This window comes from Phocoena sinus, chromosome 20, assembly GCF_008692025.1.
Source record: "Phocoena sinus isolate mPhoSin1 chromosome 20, mPhoSin1.pri, whole genome shotgun sequence".
NCBI classification, from domain to species: Eukaryota; Metazoa; Chordata; class Mammalia; order Artiodactyla; family Phocoenidae; genus Phocoena; species Phocoena sinus.
The window spans coordinates 30583579-30599932 of NC_045782.1; the positions used below are offsets into that span (position 1 = coordinate 30583579).

The 16354-nt window shown below is 57.3% G+C and overlaps 1 protein-coding gene across 5 annotated transcripts in view; it reads right to left on the reverse strand.

Moving 5' to 3' along the window:
- Positions 1–1157: 1157 nt before the first annotated feature.
- BCAS3 (BCAS3 microtubule associated cell migration factor) overlaps positions 1158–16354 on the reverse strand; it is a 578866-nt gene continuing 563669 nt past the window's right edge. For all 5 annotated transcript variants that reach the window (XR_004347453.1, XM_032616301.1, XM_032616303.1 and 2 more), the window contains one exon: positions 1158–1960. Coding sequence is in view for 4 of the 5 variants with exons in the window: in XM_032616301.1 (XP_032472192.1) it covers positions 1812–1960 (149 nt within the window). In the remaining variant the exon portion in view is untranslated. The remainder of the gene's footprint in view (positions 1961–16354) is intronic.

The window sequence follows — 16354 nt, forward strand, 5'->3', positions numbered from 1 at the left end:
CCCTGTGTGGTTGGAGAGCGCTCCTGGCTGTCCATCTTTGCCCCATCCACGTGCCTTAGGGTGGGTTCAGAGGGCCTGACCCTTCCTTGAGCTCCTTCCGTGGCCAGTGTGCATAGGCAGTCTCTGCTCTGGCTGGGGTGGGGGTATGCCAGGCACATCAGTGTCTCCAGTTGGGCTGCAACGGGAGAGGCTGCTGTTCCTCCCGCAGCCCCGACTGGGCCCAGGCCTCCTTCCGTTCCCAGCATGCCTCACTCTGGCATGTGATTCCTCACCCCGCAGGCTCCCAGGCAGGAGGGACTGGCTTCAGCCACCCTATGCAGGGCCATCTACTCAGCCTTCAGAGCCGCGTGTGATTCAGGTCCCCCTTCTGCCAGCATGCCCAACTGGTCGGGTGGAGGGCACTGAAGATTTAATCTCTCCTCAGGCGCCAGGGTTGGATGGGGTGCGTGCAAAGAGGGCGGGGGCCCTGGAGCTCCCCCGCTCTGGATGGCTGGATGGGAAGGCCTGCTTGTTTGTGAACTCAACTCTTCTGTGGCTGTTACATTAAACTTCACCCCAAACCACACCTGGATCAGTGGGTTTCCTTCAATCCTCCCAGGCCTCTCTGGGGTCTCAGGGAAAGTGGGACTGGGGCTACCCCTTTTCACTCCCCCGGCTCCTGTCTCCTTCCTGCCATTCACTTTAGGTCCAGAATTGGGAGGTGGGAGGGGAACCACATCAGGAACTTGTCATCCAAGGTTCCAGCCAGGTTTCCTGGGAGACCCACCTTCACCTGACCACCCGTCACCTTCTGAGTCTGAGGAGAGGTAATGACAGGGAGCCTGTCCCGAAGATGAGGCCAGAGTCTTCATCAGGCTCTCCTTCCCACAGCAGCCCAGAAGCACATGCCAAGGACCTGACCAGCCCTGACTGCCACAGCCAGGGAGGGTCCGGGCCTGGGGTGCCCCCAGAACTCTATGGCTCTGGTAACAGGCAAGAAGGTCAGAGAATGGATTTAAGTCAGACCCTACCCCAGTTCAAGAGTAAACGTCCTCATTCTCCTTCCTCCCCCCTCCCTGGCTCCCCCTCAGCCGCACGTGTGGAGCAGGGACACACGGTCAGGCCCACAGGACTCTGCTCAGCGCTCGGAGAGGACCCTGACCCCAGCAACTCAGGGATGGACACCGACTGCAGCGTGATTTATTGAACAAGACGTGCACTTTTGGACAGGGCCTCAGTAACCAGGGTTTCCTTCACTGAACAGTACAGGACCAGGGTAAAAGGGCTTACAGACAAGAAAGACAAATCCTTTCCATGAGCCAAAGGGGAAAGAAAAGAGGAAGGGGGGTTTCTTCTTCCTTCCTCCTTCCCTAATACGCTGGGTCTCAGTTCAACGCCAGAAGGAGGTTGGCCAAGGGAAGCTGGGCAGTGTGTGCCATAAGCCAGGAGTGAGCTGGGGCTGTCGCTCAGGGCCAAAGTGCCCGCCGGACCACCCACCTCGCCCCACCCAGGCCCCCGAAGGGTTTGGTTAGAAAATACAAAAGCGGGTCCAATGCAGGACATCATGTGCAAACGGAGGAGGGGACGGAGCTTCTGCAGAGTCTCTCTCAGCCACGGCCCCGTTGATGGGGGGCAGAGGTCATGGTGAGCCGAGGTGCTTTGGAGAAGGGTCTCTTCTCAATCCAGGGAGGGTGGGCGGCTGTTGTCACGAAGCTTGGGGAAGGTGGTTGGTAAAAGACGAGCAGGGTCCGAAGGGCAGGACCAGAGGGGGGACTTCTCCCCTCCCTCCAGCAGGTGAGTGGGCCAGCCAGTCAGAAGCAGGTTGCTGGTACCTACGGGAAGCTGGTAGGGAAGAGGCTGAGGGGCTGACTCTCATTGGTGGGCAGTGGAGATCGGTAGCCATCGAAGTTTCTCGGGATGCTGCCGCTGGTGGAACCTGAGCTGTTACTCAGAGTCTCGATGCTTCCCTCTCGCTGTAGTTCTGCAAGACAGAAGAGCGGGCCAGGCCCGGTCAGAGTGCAGTCTTGGGGAGGCGGGGGTGGCCCCTGGGCCGGGCTGCCTGCCTTGAGGCACCAATCTGGGTCCATATACATCCTTCTGCAGGGGGAAGGACGGGCCGGGTGGCAGCTCGGGTCACAGGGAGGCTCTCCCTGAGGAGGGCGAAGCCCCCTTGGCTGGCGGGCTCCAGTTACTCCCTCATTGTGGGAGCCCCTTTAGCCAGAAGTATGGCCACCCTGATGATGTGTCTGGACCACACTGCCATACATGGGGCATGTGCTCAGCCAGCATACTCCCCCAACTCCACGAGAGGCTCCTGTCCTGGAGCTACAAGTCTGGCAGGAGGGGAGAAGCCAGGACATGGGAAGGACCGATGCTTCCCTACCTGATCTGTCTCCCTCCCCTCCCCTGCCAGGGAGCGTCAACCCTGGCTTAGCCACCCGCTCACTCGTTCTCACCCACACAGTCTGCCTGCTGGCCAGGCCCCGGTCCCTCTGTGGCACCTCCTGGAAAGTGACCTGTTTCCCTTCAGGAGGGAATGCCAGGTTTGAGAGGGGCCTACGTGCCTGGAGTGCCTCCTTTCTCCCTTCCTCTGGGCTCCCAAGTGTCCTGGAGGCCTCCCAGAATTTCTATGCTCAGAGTCAACCTGGCAGGGAGGCTCCCATCTCCTCCTCTGCCCCTTCCCTGGCATCAACACAGCCATGCTACCATCTTGGATATGGCGACTGGCTCCATCTCATTCAACTCTGGGCAGCTTACCCAACTGCCCCACCATCTCTTGATCCAAGACAAGTGCTGGGGTAGGTGGGCTGGGAATAGACTTCCTGGCGTGCCGAATGCAAGGAAGAGAGAATTACTTCTTGGCTTTTTGAAAGTGGCCAATTCCTATACCCTCTCCCTCACAGTGGGCTCTGAAATGTGGGCACACACATCCCTGGGCAAACTCTGGGCCCCAAGCCAAGATGTGGTACCTGCAACCTCTCCTTCCCCAAGGTACACCTGCCCGGGACTGAGGGGGTCTTGCGTGTCCACCCCAGGAGCCCATGACCTCAAAGCAGTCATCTGAAACGGCAAGGTGTGCTCGAATGTTACACTTGTCTGGTCTCTTTTATCTCCAGCCTGCACCTGCTCCCTGGCTCCCTGCCACCGTACACACGCACCACAGCTGGCTTTGGTTAGGGAATGGGTCATGGCCTTTACTCCTGGGCCGGCCATCACCAGTCGGCCAGGAAATAACCACCGACCCCCCCCTCCCTGCGGGCGACCCCCAAAGCATCGTGGTGACCCAGAAGAGGCAGCCACAGAACGGGCTGGGTCTGTGCTGCCCTCCTTCAGAGCAGGCTCCTGGTCCTGTGTGAGGCGTGAGGGGCCCTCAGGCTGCACCAGGCACCACTCCGGGGCCCGGGCCCAGGCTGGAAGGGTGTGTGTGCCTGGACACCAGAACCCCTCAGCAGATGGGGGCTGTGGACACAGGCTACAGGCTTGGTGATGGCCCCTGATCTCCAAGAGACACTGGCTGCCCCGTTGGGCCCAACCCTGAGATTAGTCGAGAGTTATCTAGATGTGGATCGCCCTCTAGCCTCACCCTCATTTGGGAGTCCAGGCCATTGTGCCGAGAGAGGGACAGGACAGGAAAGCAAAGAACAGGCCCCGGAATTTCTGTATGGAAGCGTCAGGCCGAGGAGTCTGTGGGAGATCTCCGATTCCAGAGGCCCTGGCCCTGGTGCAGGCTGTCCCAGCACTAGGGGGCGCTGGCAGCAGGGCCAAGAGGGCAGGAGACAGGAGCAGTGGCCACAGCAAGAGGAGCAGGGGCTTCCTGAGCCTCTGGACACCAGGTCCAAGGAAGAAAGCCCCACATGAAGGAGCAGAAAAGGCCACCAGCATGGGGAAGGTTGGCACCTCTCCGGAGCTGGAAGGCATGCCTGACATTCTGGAGGCCCAGCGCCGGCACATCCCCACTCACGAGGAAGCCGAGGGGCCGGGAGCCCAGGACCGAGCGTGGCACCCCCTCTGCCCCTCAGCACAGGCCCGCAGGGACCCCACCCCACGAGTCTGGGCGGACGCCCGTCATCCCATCCTGTGACAGTGCAGGGACGGTTGCCAAAGGGACTTACAAGATGAGTTTGCTGCTCTTGGGGGCCAGGTAGAGCCTGAGCTGTCCTGCTCGTGTTTTCTCTTTACCAGTGAGGCCTGGGACGTGAAGGGAGTGGCCCCATCTCCCAGGGCGACCGAGCTCTGGTGAATTTATGTCCCGTACGTCTCCCCGGGCCTCCTCTCTCCTCTCCATGCCCACGGCCACTGCCGGGTTAGGCCTGTGCTTCCTGCCTGGATAAGTTCCAAAGTTCCCTACTGGTCTCCTGCCCTCCAGACCCCCCTCTCCAAGCCACCGCATCCCAAAGCCGGGGTGTCCTGTCTGTAGCACAAACCTCATCTTGCTTTTCCTCTGCTTAAAAATCTTCATCAACTCCTAAGCGTCCACAGGATGAGGTCTAAACCCCTCAGCTCTATCAAACTGCCTTCCATGACTGACCCGCCCCCCGCAAGACCTCACTAACCTCTCCTGTTATTGGATTTGAGGAACCAGTAATGAGCTTGGGCAGTCTGGGGGCCTCTCCAGGCTGCCTTAGGCCTCTGGGCCGGTGCTCATCCAACTTCCTCTGACGGAAAAGCTCTTCCCGGGCTCCCGAGGCCCCTAGGGCGCCTACTCATCTTCGAAGCTAAGGGCAAGCACGAGCCTGTCTGTTGCCCTGGCAGGGCCGGCCAGGCCCCGCTGCGCTGTGTACCCACTCCTGCCCCGGGCCCTCTAGTGCACTGTGTACTGCCTGCTCACACGCGTGTCTCCATCCAGGTGGAGGGTCTCTCGGGGGCCAGTTCTGTGCTTTCTCTCTGTATTCCCTAGTGCCAACCGCAGGGCCTAGAAAACAGCTGGTGCTCAAAAAACATTTCTCGAATGAATGAGTGAATGATGTGGTGAGATGTGGCGCTTCTTCTGCGCATGACTTCCAGTACAAGAAGCAGGGGCCCGGCTGGGCCTGGGCGCTTTCCTACCTGCCTCTGTCAAGTCCCTCTCTCTTCTTCTCGCTGAGACAGGGTGAGCGCGTGCAGAAGCGGATGTGGGCGTGTTCGAGGGGTGCACACACGGTTGCCCCTCAGGCCGCCCAGCCGCCCAGCCCTCAGAGCAAGCGGCAGACGGAAGTGTGTGGCCTTACCTTCCTCCACCCTGAACACATGCTTTGTTACTGTCGGGTTTCTCATGGACGCTGGGCTGTTGGTATTGTTTTTTTTTTTTTTTCCCTTGTGAAAAGAAGAGCATTGAGGAACCTTTTGGGAAAAGACCCCGGACAATGATGGAGAAGTACACTGATCTCTGCAAGCAGGAGGAGAGGGTATCGGGAGGTGTGGGGAAGTCACACTGGGAGGAGGGTAAGCTTGCAGCAGAATTCTGCAGTGACATGCATGTGTAGGGGCCTGGGGACCAGTCTTGGGGGTCCCAGAGATGGAAGTGTCGTGACACAGCCGAGACCCCCTTTGGTGAGGGTGACGGGTGGGGGCGGGGGAGAGGGAAGGAGCCTCTGGCCCATGCAATGCCGGCTGCGCCCCATGCACGTGGGATGCCAGGAGAGGAAGAGGAGACAGACAAAGGCTGCGTTTTCGGGGATGCCTCCGGATGTTCTGACTCAGTGGCCCAGTTTCTGGCTGCCACCCTCCTCCCCCAATCCCCAGACCCCTGGGTCTGAACAGCTCTCCTGCAGCTGACGTGGACCTGTGGGGAAAGCCCACCAGAAACCTGCCAGGGCTGCAGGAGAGAGAGCTGGGGGCTCTGTGGTGGGGGACTAAGCAAGCATCCCGGGCAGCCTCCCTACTCAGCAGAAGTAGGCGGACTCTGGCCGGTGGGAAAAAGCTGGCTCTAAAGGAGGCTGCTCTCCAGGCCTCAAAGCGAGGTAGGGGATGAAGAGTAGCTCCTAGACAATGGACTGGACTCGGACAGAAAATCTTATTATGACCTCACGTTCTCCAGCGCCTTTGTGCACCTGGGAGGTGGGTGCTGGTCTCCCCATCTTGCAGGCAGCAAAACCAAGGAAGAGCAGGAAGCCATTGGCTCTGGGTACACAACCCCCCACGAGAGAGAACTGGGCCACCGCAGGCCCCAGGACGGTGATGTGACAACTCCAGAAACCGCTAAGACTGGCTCCAGTGCTCCCCACTGGCTGTGTCCACCCATTCCCTGCTGCCCCTCTATGCCCTGGGCCAGGATGGGTAAGCCACAGCACGTAGTGGGGCAGTGGAATGGGCAGCAAGCAGAAAGGAGGCGCCTTGGCTCTCACGAAGTAAGCGAAGGACCGAGAAAGCTCCGCCCTCGTGCTGCCCTCACTATGGAGCCTGGCAAGTTTCGAAGGTGTCAGAGGTGGGCAAAGAGGTGGCTGGCCTTGTTAGGGAGAAGCAGGCCTCGTTCCCTAGGCGTGTATGCCAACGGAGACCCAGGGAGCATGTGAGGAGGCAGGAGCCTGGCTGCCCCATCTTGGGCTGGGCCACGCAGGATGAGGGAGACTGTCTTCCGTCCTTCACTCCACCATCACCCCAGCCCCTCATCTCCCAGCAGGATCCTGAGGCCCCTTTGCAAAGGCAGGAGCAGCAGGCTGGCTCCTGCGAGCTGTGGGTGGGTGCCGATGGGCAGGGCAGGGCTCCACCCGGGCAGAGGATGAGGCAGGAAGGGGACCTTACATGGCACAGGAGATGGCACGGGGCGCAGGGCACGAGGAAGTCCCTCTCTCTGGTCCTCCCCGCTGGACTGCTGGTCCCCAAGGCTGCTTCACCCTGGAGGTTCTTCTCCCTGGGACCGTCCTCTCCCCTGGGTACAGACCCTTCACTCCCTTGAGGCCGTGCAATGCCTGGTAAGGCAGGGACTTTTGGGGACAGACTGGGCGCAGGTCTCTCTTCACAGGAAGTCACTTTACTAAGCGCTATGGTCTTGGTTCCCTGATCCCTGGGGAGGGGGTGAAACGCTGAGGACACAGGGTCTATGTGAGCTTTGGGAGGAGCTGGGGGAGCCCAGGAGGGCAGGAGACCCCAGGGGGGAAGGTCAGGAGTGAAGTCCTACTTTGGGCTTGACCTTCTCCAGGCCTCCTCCAGGCCGGATGGCAGTGAGGGTGGCTGGCCAGAGACCCCGAGGGAAGCCCCTTTGGCTTCTGGTGGGTGAGGGTACTGTGGAGAGCCCGTCTCAGGACTTGGCTGAGGAAGGTCTGTTTCCGGGACCTAATGGGGTCAGTGAGGGCAGTTCTGTGTGTGTGTTTGGGCGGAGGGTCCCTGGGACCCCTGGGGTTCAGTCCCCAGGCCTCCCTGGCACTTCCCTTGCCACAAAAGGAGTAGCATTTACTGCCGGGCCCCTCTGGTGTGCTCGGAGGCTCCAGCCGGCCCAGCTCTGCACACTCAGCCTCGATGCTGCCCGTTAAAGGGATTAGCAGAGCACTTCTACTGGGCCCTGGCTGCAGCCACACATCCCCGTCCCAAGCTAACCACCCAGGCGGCCTGCGGGGAGTAGGATTAGGCCTTGGGGTGGAGTCTTAGGTGGCACCCACCGCCCACTTCCAGCAGACAGGAGGGAGAATGCCCCCCACCCTTACCCCTCAGCCTCAAGGGCCTGAGGAGTGGGGGCGGGGGGTGGCAATGTCGGCCCAGGCTGGGGAGGCAGATGAGGGCAGTGGTTAAGAGCACAGGCTCTGGGCCCTGCTACCTGGAAGATCTGGGGCAAGTTACTCAACCTCTGTGCCCCAGTCTCCTGCGCAGGAGGGTAACAGTGTCTCTTTCACAGCGCGGTCGTAAAATTAAATTAAACAATGCACGTAGAGCGCGTCATGAAGTGCTTAAAGCTTCCCGTCAGCAAACGTGAGTTACTCTCATTGCTGCAATTGTATTAGCGCTTGTGATTATCCACAGGACCTCGGGGTCCCTCTCCATCTTCCCTCCCCAGCAGGTGTCTCTGCCATCCAGGCCCCACCGGTTCGCGCTCCCCCTTCTCCACTGGATCTTGGGAAAGAGTCTTTCTTTTTAATCAAGAAATGGCCTGAAGAGGAAGATGGCAGATATGTGTTTACAGCTTTTCATTTCCCTCCTTGCCTCTTTGAAAATACCTTCTTCCGAGCTGGAAAATAAATTTCCAACCCTGTTGACGTGCATTGATTTTTCCCTCCTGCGTCCACCTCCCAGTTCTTCCCCGTCAGCAGGGCCTGTGGTTAAGCCCCGTGTCTGGGTTGGGCTCAGTGGTACCCCAGGGGAGTGGGTGGCCCCAGAGCACGGAACTGTCAGCCAAACTGCCCCATCTTGCCCAGTGCCTGGCTCAGAGGTCTGCAAACAGAAGTGGCTTCCATCCCCTCCTGCCGTGAGGGTTCTTGGCTGGGGGGTTGAGGTCAGGGAGTGGGGTAGGGGGAAGGAGGTCCTCTGAGCCGATTAGTGATTTTTAGCATCTTCCCTGAAGGGGATATACAGAGAGGAGACCAGGGGACCACAGGACTGCTTCAAGCTCAGCAAGTGGATCTCAACGGGGTCTGCCCCAAGCAATCGACTTTGTCAGCAAGGGGCCTGCCAACAAGGGCCTGGGACCAGCTATGCAAGCTGGGGCTTGGAGAGAGAGGCACTAAGGAGGTGGGGGGCTTGGCTGCATCCTGCGGGTTCAGGAGGTTTGTCAGCTTCCCGGTGCTGGAACCCGAAGAGGTGATCTGGAGGCAAACTAGGCGGTGGACACGGCGAGGGGCTGCTTGTCTTACACCAGCCCTGGGCCTGGAAACTACTGCTCTCTCTTCCAGAGAACAGGAGTGGCTCACGGAGGTGGGGGTCTCTTCAGGGAGACAGAGATGGAGTTGCCTGAGATGGCTTCTGGAAACCCTGACAGCTCTGTCACAGACCACACTCTGGGTTGGAGCCAGCCTCAGCCCCAGGGCACTTTTTAGGAGGTTAAAAGGGCAGCAGTTAAAGGAGGCAGCCTGTAGGGAGGCCTTGATTTTCCTCCCACCCTGACACACCGAACTGAGGCTGCACGGCCCCCCTGCACCTTCCCTTTTCCTGTCCTCTCAGCCCTGCCGTATCCCACCCTCAGGCACCCTCCTCAGGCTCCGGAGCCCGCAGAGAGGCCAACAGACCAGGGATCCTCTTCTTAAACCAACACCAGGTCTTGGAAGGATGGGGGCTGGGGGGTAGGGCTGAGAAGGTATCACCTTTCTCCTCCAGCAGGGGTTTTTATTCCCCTCCCAGGCACACTTGTGGAAGGAAGGAGGGCAGTTTCTCGAAGCTGAGGGGCTGAGGATGAAAAGGGCCTTCGGAGTTCAGATAATGGGAATCCTGGTCTGGGTGATGGAATGAGGGAGTGGAGAAGATAGCTAACAATGGCCTGGGTATCTCCAGGGCTTCACACCTGTGTCTGAGCACAGAGCCCTGGCCCACTGATTCCATCCGACTTCTGGTCATCTCACTGCACACTCAGCCTGGGGTCCCTGAGAGCTTGTGCCAACGGCCCGAGTCCTGCAGCCAGTGGGCAGGTACACGCCTTCCCTCCTGGCAGGAGTCTCTTCCAACCCACAGGGCTGCCACAAACACGCTTTCTTATCTCCTTGCCCAGCTCTTGTTCCTGACCCCCGCAGGTACCGAGACCCAGAACGTCACAGGATGAGGCCAAGTCTACGCGGCCTGCCTTGCCCCTCGCTAACCCCTCCCCTGCTGCCAGCTCCAAACATGAAGGGCAAATATCTGCTGCTCGTGGCTCAGGCACCTGCAAGTGTGTCCCTTGGCCACTGGGGCCACGCACCACTGCCTAATAACCTCAGGGTTTTGCGGGGAGACCTGAGGCCTCAAGGAGACCTCAGACCCTTCTGGGCATCCACTGGCCCCTCCCTGGAAGGTGAAAGTCACGATCAATACCTGGAAAGGATGGTTGAGGAAACTGGCAAGTGGAGAGCCCTCTCTGTGCCTTAGGCTCCACCCAGAAAAACTGGGGAAAAGGCACATCACCTTTCTTCCCTCCAACAGGAAAGGTCCTCAGGCCTCTGGAAACCCTATTCGTGACAGCAGGCCAGTCTGGCATTAATACATGAGACAGGGGCACAGAGGTAGGCTAGGTCCAGGATGCGTGTGTGTGTGTGTGTGTGTGTGTGTGTGTGTGTGTGTGTGTGTGTGTGTGTGTGTGTTGGGGGTGGAGAAGGGAGCAGAGCATCTGAGTTCCAGGCAGAGCAGCTCACAACCCAGCCCCGGATCCCTTCCCAGACTTAGGTGGTATTGGCCAGAGGGTAGGCTGGCCTGTCTGGGGGCTGGAGCCTTCCCCCGGGTCCCTCCTACAACAGCCATGATAGGGCACCAACCCCAGCCAGGGAAAGACCAGGAAGGCTGCCACAACCCGCTCCCAGGCAACCCATGTGACCCAAGCCCTCTCAAGTCTTGGCTTAAGGAGAAGAGAGCAGGATCACCCACCCAGGTCACCTCGACCAGCACCCCATGTGTGGGGACCCTCTCGGTGTCACTACATCTGTCTAACTTTAAATCCTGACCCAGGCAGATTATGTCCTGTCACAGCATATTATACTTGGGGATGGCAAAGGCTGAGCTGACCTGGCTCACGGGTCCCTGGTTTTGAGTTAGGTGATAAATCTGGCTGAAACCATGCTTGAGATCAGCCAGACGTAGGAGCAGCCTTGAGCTGAACCTCCCTGTGGGCGTCGAGGAGGACTCGCACTAGCCCCAGTCCTGCCGCCCACGTGCTGAATAACCTGGGCAGGTTGCTTCACTTCTCATCTGCATCACCATCTGTCAGGCAGGAGGGGAGGGGCTGCTCTGCAGACCTCACGGGGCGTGTGAGGCTCTAAACAGAAGAGGATGTGAAGGTGCTTCAAGAAGCAGGATGCGCCTGGAGCGCATGGGAGAGGCCACTCTCACTGCAGTGCGGTCCTGGGTAGAAAGCTGGGGTTGCCACCTCTGCTGCTTCAGCAGGCTGAGGCCCTTGGAGAAGCGGTCCTCACCCGGGAGGGCCCAAAATGCCCCCTCTAGCTCCAGGCCAGCAGCACAACACGGCGGGCAGAGCTGCAGCAGATGCCATCTGAGGTAGATGCAGGGGGGCAGCGTGGCGGTAGAGGACGCCCAGCCAGGTGCTGGACGGGCCTCCTTTGTGTGCGTCTGCATATGGGGCCCCGCGAACATGCCCACTCAGCATGGCTCTGGGAAGGACACAGAGCTTGGAAACTGTCCCAGGGAACCAGGTGTCCGGCAGCCAGCCTCGACTTTCCTGCCTCCTGAAGTCCAGCCTTGAAGCTCGGAAGACCCCACCGAGCTCCCGGGCGGGGTCTTCCCGAGCCGCCCTCCGGGGCTGTGAGACAGCGCAGGGGCCCATGGACCACAGGAGAGATGCTGCTCCTTGAACACGGCTGGCCTGATGGGCTCGAGCCACATCCGGTTCTCATTCAAACGTCCAAATGTAATTAAATTCTCTCCAATGCAGCGGAAGAGTTTGGTAAGATGTGGCTTTCCGCCTTCCATCAAGGTTAAAAAATCACCATCATCTCTCATTCCATGGGCTGACCCAATCTGCTCCCTGCCACTGATCTGTCCCATTCTGTACAGTTAAGGCCTGTGCTCTGATCTGTTTTCTAGAGCTGATGGGGCTGGGGCCCATGCCGCGCCCTCTCCCCCACCATCCCACTTACCCACCTGAGAGGACGGCCAGCTGAGGCCAAAGCAGCAGGCTCGCTTTGACTGAACAAGTCAGTGCACCGTGGGCTGGGCAGGGGCGGGGAGGTGAGCGGCCCTGGGGACACGGCTGCCGAACCCAGGCTCGCCTCGGGGACACACCGGTGTCCTCCTTCTACTGCCTAGATCTGTCTCGTCACGCCCTGCTGAGGGATCCCCTCTCTGTAGTTTCTCACAACAGAATGCACTCGAGAGCCTCTGGCCTGGCCCTAGAGCCCTCTATGGGAAATGGAGCCTCTCACAGTCAGGGCAGGGCGAGGCAGCCTGCCTGCCCCTACGCACGGAGAAGAGGAGGGAGGTGTGAAGGAAGCAGAGGAATGGAGAAGGCCTGGGAGCCGTCTCCGGGAATCCCTGGGACCTCCATGTCTCACAGGATTGCTGGTCATTTCTGGCCTGTCAGGGCTCCGAACGGGTTAACGGGCAGCACGGTCCAAGGTGCCGGCCTCGGTGAGACGGAGGGTGGCCCACTCAATAGAAAGGAGGCGCACTCACCCGAGGCTTCGGTGCCTCTCCCCGGCCTCCCGTTCAGGACTTCCCTGAATTCAAGGAGAACACCCCCTAGACAGGCTGCCTTTTCCAGCTTCCCTTCCCAACTGAGTATCTCCAGTTTACGGCTTATTTTTACTTAGGGATTTATGACTTTCATGGTAATGGGTTCCATTCTACTTCCTCTATGTCTACTTTTCTAATCTTTGTGGTGTAGGCTTTACGAGAGTTTCTTAATAAGTCGGGGTAGTATTCTTTTTGAAACAAACTGTCCTGCAAGTTAATGACTTAGAGTGGGTGTGGATGCTGCCCAGAGACAAATGGGGGCTGGGGAGGGGAAAACCAGGGTGGGGGTAGATAAGACTCTTCTAGATTAAATACACGTCCCTTTAAGACTCTTGGTCAGCTCCTGGACCAGAATCCCCCAGGCTGCTCACCAACATCCCTATCTGAGATCTAGGACCACTTTTAGGCACACGTGGCACTTCCACACCAAAGAGTGCTCACCCTGGAGATGGGCACAGCACACAGCAATCCCAACATTGCTGACCTGACTCTAAATAGGAAACATTTTGTATATTTGTTTCCAAATGGTAAACTTTAGTTTAGTAATGGATTTAATTTCATTGCTGCCAAGGCCATAGGGCTGGTGCCTTCGTATCAGTGAAGGTTTAAGGAAATGAGCCTAGTTCTTAGTTCAGTTGTCCTAGGCCAAGCTTAGCTAGGACAGTGGTGATGGGGTCAAGGTCTCTGTTGCCTCTGTTAGGGTCCCCAGCCTATGATCTTGACCCCGTAGTCACGAGTCTCGATTAATTGCCGCGGTGCCGCCCGTCCAGATGAAAAAGCTGGGCGGATACACAAAGCCGGATGCTGCCTTTGTGCTCTGTCCACAGACTGGCTGCTGGTGCCGGGCCTCTATTCATTATTCAATTCAGCTCGCTCAGACGAGCCTTTCCATTTGCTCCTCCAGGAGAAATAACAAATCTAGAAATGCAATTCCACTTTGCTGTATTACAATATTGATTTGCCCGTCGAGTGGGAGTGCATTTGTTCTGTCAGCCCCCCTGTGGGCAGGAAGGGGTTAACCAAATGTTTATCACAAGGCTGGCTTCAGAGTTGAAAGTAATGTGATCAGTAATGAATTTTGTGTTACATTAGGTTGTATAAATGGACAGACAAGCGCAGACAACAAGTGGCCAGGAGTCGGGGCTAATCTAATGATGTAAAAATAGAGACAGCACCAATTATACTAGGGGCCAGCTCCAGGCTCCTGCAGGGACTGCAAATGAATAGGTACAAATCAAATTACTCACTAATAGACGCACTACAAGAGGGGCAGTCAATGGTAAATGCATTAGAGCCTAGTGACCTCTCTGCTCTGCACAGCAGAATCCGAAAATTTGACTTCCATCTTAAAAGTGGGGGGCAGGGAGTGAGGTTCTCAAAGAAACTCTTGTTGGGGGAAGCACGGCAGCTACTCCCCACCCCAAACCAGTCCGTCGCCAGAAGGTACCTCCTGTCTGAGCCGACCTCTTGCCCTCAGTCCAATGCCTCCTGAAGCCTGAGCACCGGGGCAGGGGTGGGGGGCCTCTTGAGGGACCAAAAGAGCAGTGGATGAAGCCCTGCACGTAGGCAAAGACAGGAAGTCACATACCAACACACTTCACAGCCATGTGCCTCTCAGGGATGATGGTTTTTGCCGCTATGTCAAGGGCTGTGTCCGTATTGAAAATAAAATATTTCTTTAAAGAGGATCACAACATGGACCTTTCAGAGAGCAGCGGTGCCAAGATCAAAGGGAGTAGATACGAAAATCTGGTTTGACCACCGAGCGCTTTGCGGGGAGTACTAGTGGTCTGTTCCGAGGCACAGCACAGGCAGGGGTTTTTTTTTTTTTTTTTTACATCTTTATTGGAGTATAATTGCTCCACAATGGTGTGCTAGCTTCTCCTTTATAACAAAGTGAATCAGCTATACATATACAATACGCCCCCACATCTCTTCCCTCTTGCATCTCCCTCCCTCCCACCCTCCCTATCCCACCCCTCTAGGTGGTCACAAAGCACCAAACTGATCTCCCTGTGCTATGCGGCTGCTTCCTACTAGCTATCTGTTTTACGTTTGGTAGTGGATATGTGTCCATGCCAGTCAGGCAGGGTTTTATCTATTTCTCGCCAGCCTGAACTGGTCTGTCCTTCCCTCTGTTCCTTCTCCCAGTCCTGCCTTCGCCCTTACAAGGGAATGGGAGCAGGGAAGGATGTGGAGTTACCACTGGCACCACAGCCCCTCAGGTTTTCTTCCTCCCTCTCGGGTTCTATGAATGTGGAAACCAGGCCTTAAGTTCCAAGCTGCTTGGCAGTGCTGCTGGGCTGCTCAGAGAAGGCTCATGGAGACGTGCTTAAATGCACGAACCATATGCTTAGATTCAGCTCCCAGTGGCTTGGGGAGGAATAAAGTATGAAACCAAAGGACCCAGGCCCATGTCCGGATGGAAGCGGGGGCTGGGGGGGTGTGTGTGGTAGGCTCGGCCCACCTGCTCCTCCCCACAACCCACCCCTAAGGCCAACACCAGTCACATACATCAAAGTGGAGATGGCAAGCTGGTCCTGGCCAACTGGAGATGATGGGAACCAGCCAGAAAAATGAGCCCCCTGGCCCCAACCTGGCGGGGGAGTGGGGGTGGGGTGGGGCAGGTACAGAAGGGAAAAAATCATCCTGAACAAATGAAGCAACTGGATGTCAATTCTCCCCAAAACTCAATTAAGCACACAGAAGGGTGCGACTGCAAGCTATCGGGCTACACTAAATAAAACATATGTGGGGGGAATCGGGGTAGGTCTGGGAAGCCTGGTGCCCGGAGATTCTACCAGGACATTTAAAAATGCTTTCTGTGGTGGGCCAGCAGGTCCCTGGGGGCAGGGGTGGGGTTCAAAGAGAAGTGGGCAGGAAGCAATCACCAAATGTCAGAGGTTAGACAGCTGACTCTGGGGTGGGTACTCGGAAACGCCTCCCTCTGTAAATTCAATCTGATGGGCACGGCTTGGCTTCCTTCGTCCAGGACTCTTTTGCTTCAAGAGCCCAGGCTCCGGAGTCCTAAAGGGTCAGAGGGCCATTTCCAACTTTCATTTTCTGTGTGTCTGTTTGTCTTTCCTCTGTCACCAGCCATCCCGCCTGGGGTGGGGGCAGATGGTGGTCGAAATACCTCAGGCCACCTTCTGAGGCAGTAGAGGGGCAGAGGCAGGGGCAGAAGGGAAAGATGGGTATTTAACCATCCATGACTGTGTTCAACTTTGTTCAGACCTCACACCTCGCAGAAAGGTCAACGGTTAAAGGTGAATTCTCTGGCAGAAGAGGAGGAACAGAGAGAAATCCTCCCGTTTGTTAACCATTTACCCATGTTCATGTCTTCAGAGAAGGCCCCTTATCTGGGGGTCCAACGGCACTTCTCCACCCCTTGTCCAAGCCTGTCCGTTTTCCACAGGAATCCCTGTCCATGTGGGGCAACACCTGGAAAGGGGACTCTGAAGGTTCACTGATGAGGTCACATGGGCACTTCCTCCTTGTCGACAGGAATCAGTGTGCTTTGGTTAAAGAATTCAAAGAAGACTTTGGGCAACTGAGAAATATGCAGAGGAGCTTCTCAGCCCTAAACTTCCATTACAGCTCTGCCTTTGCCTGGGGCTTCCAGCGGCCTTAGGGGAAAAGGAGAGAGGGATGGAGGAGGCAGAAACTAACTATCTAGAACTGGCCGGAAACTGACAAGTGTGTCTTTTAAACACAATCCTTCTTTCCATTGCTCTGACTGGCTTTCATTTACCTCTCAGGAGCCACGAAAACCCATCCAGTCATTCAGCAAACATTAACTGGGGCTCAGCTTGGCTCTTGTCCCAGTGCTAGATGCTGGGTAGGGAAAGGCTGGTGGTTAGAGGTAACGAAGAGGAATCGGACTCAGTCCGAGGAACCGGAGTTGGGCTAAGACACACAGTATGGCTGACGGAGGGGCTGAAGAGACCACCAGACTTGAGCCTTGCCCCAGTGGGATGGAGAAGGGAATCCGCCATTGCTAGTTAGTGGAAACGGCAACATGTACTACCTGCCCAGGGCCAAGTGTCAAGTGAGTCGGCGAGGCAGAAATTCAGAGAAAGCTTCAGACAACGTGAGATTTGAG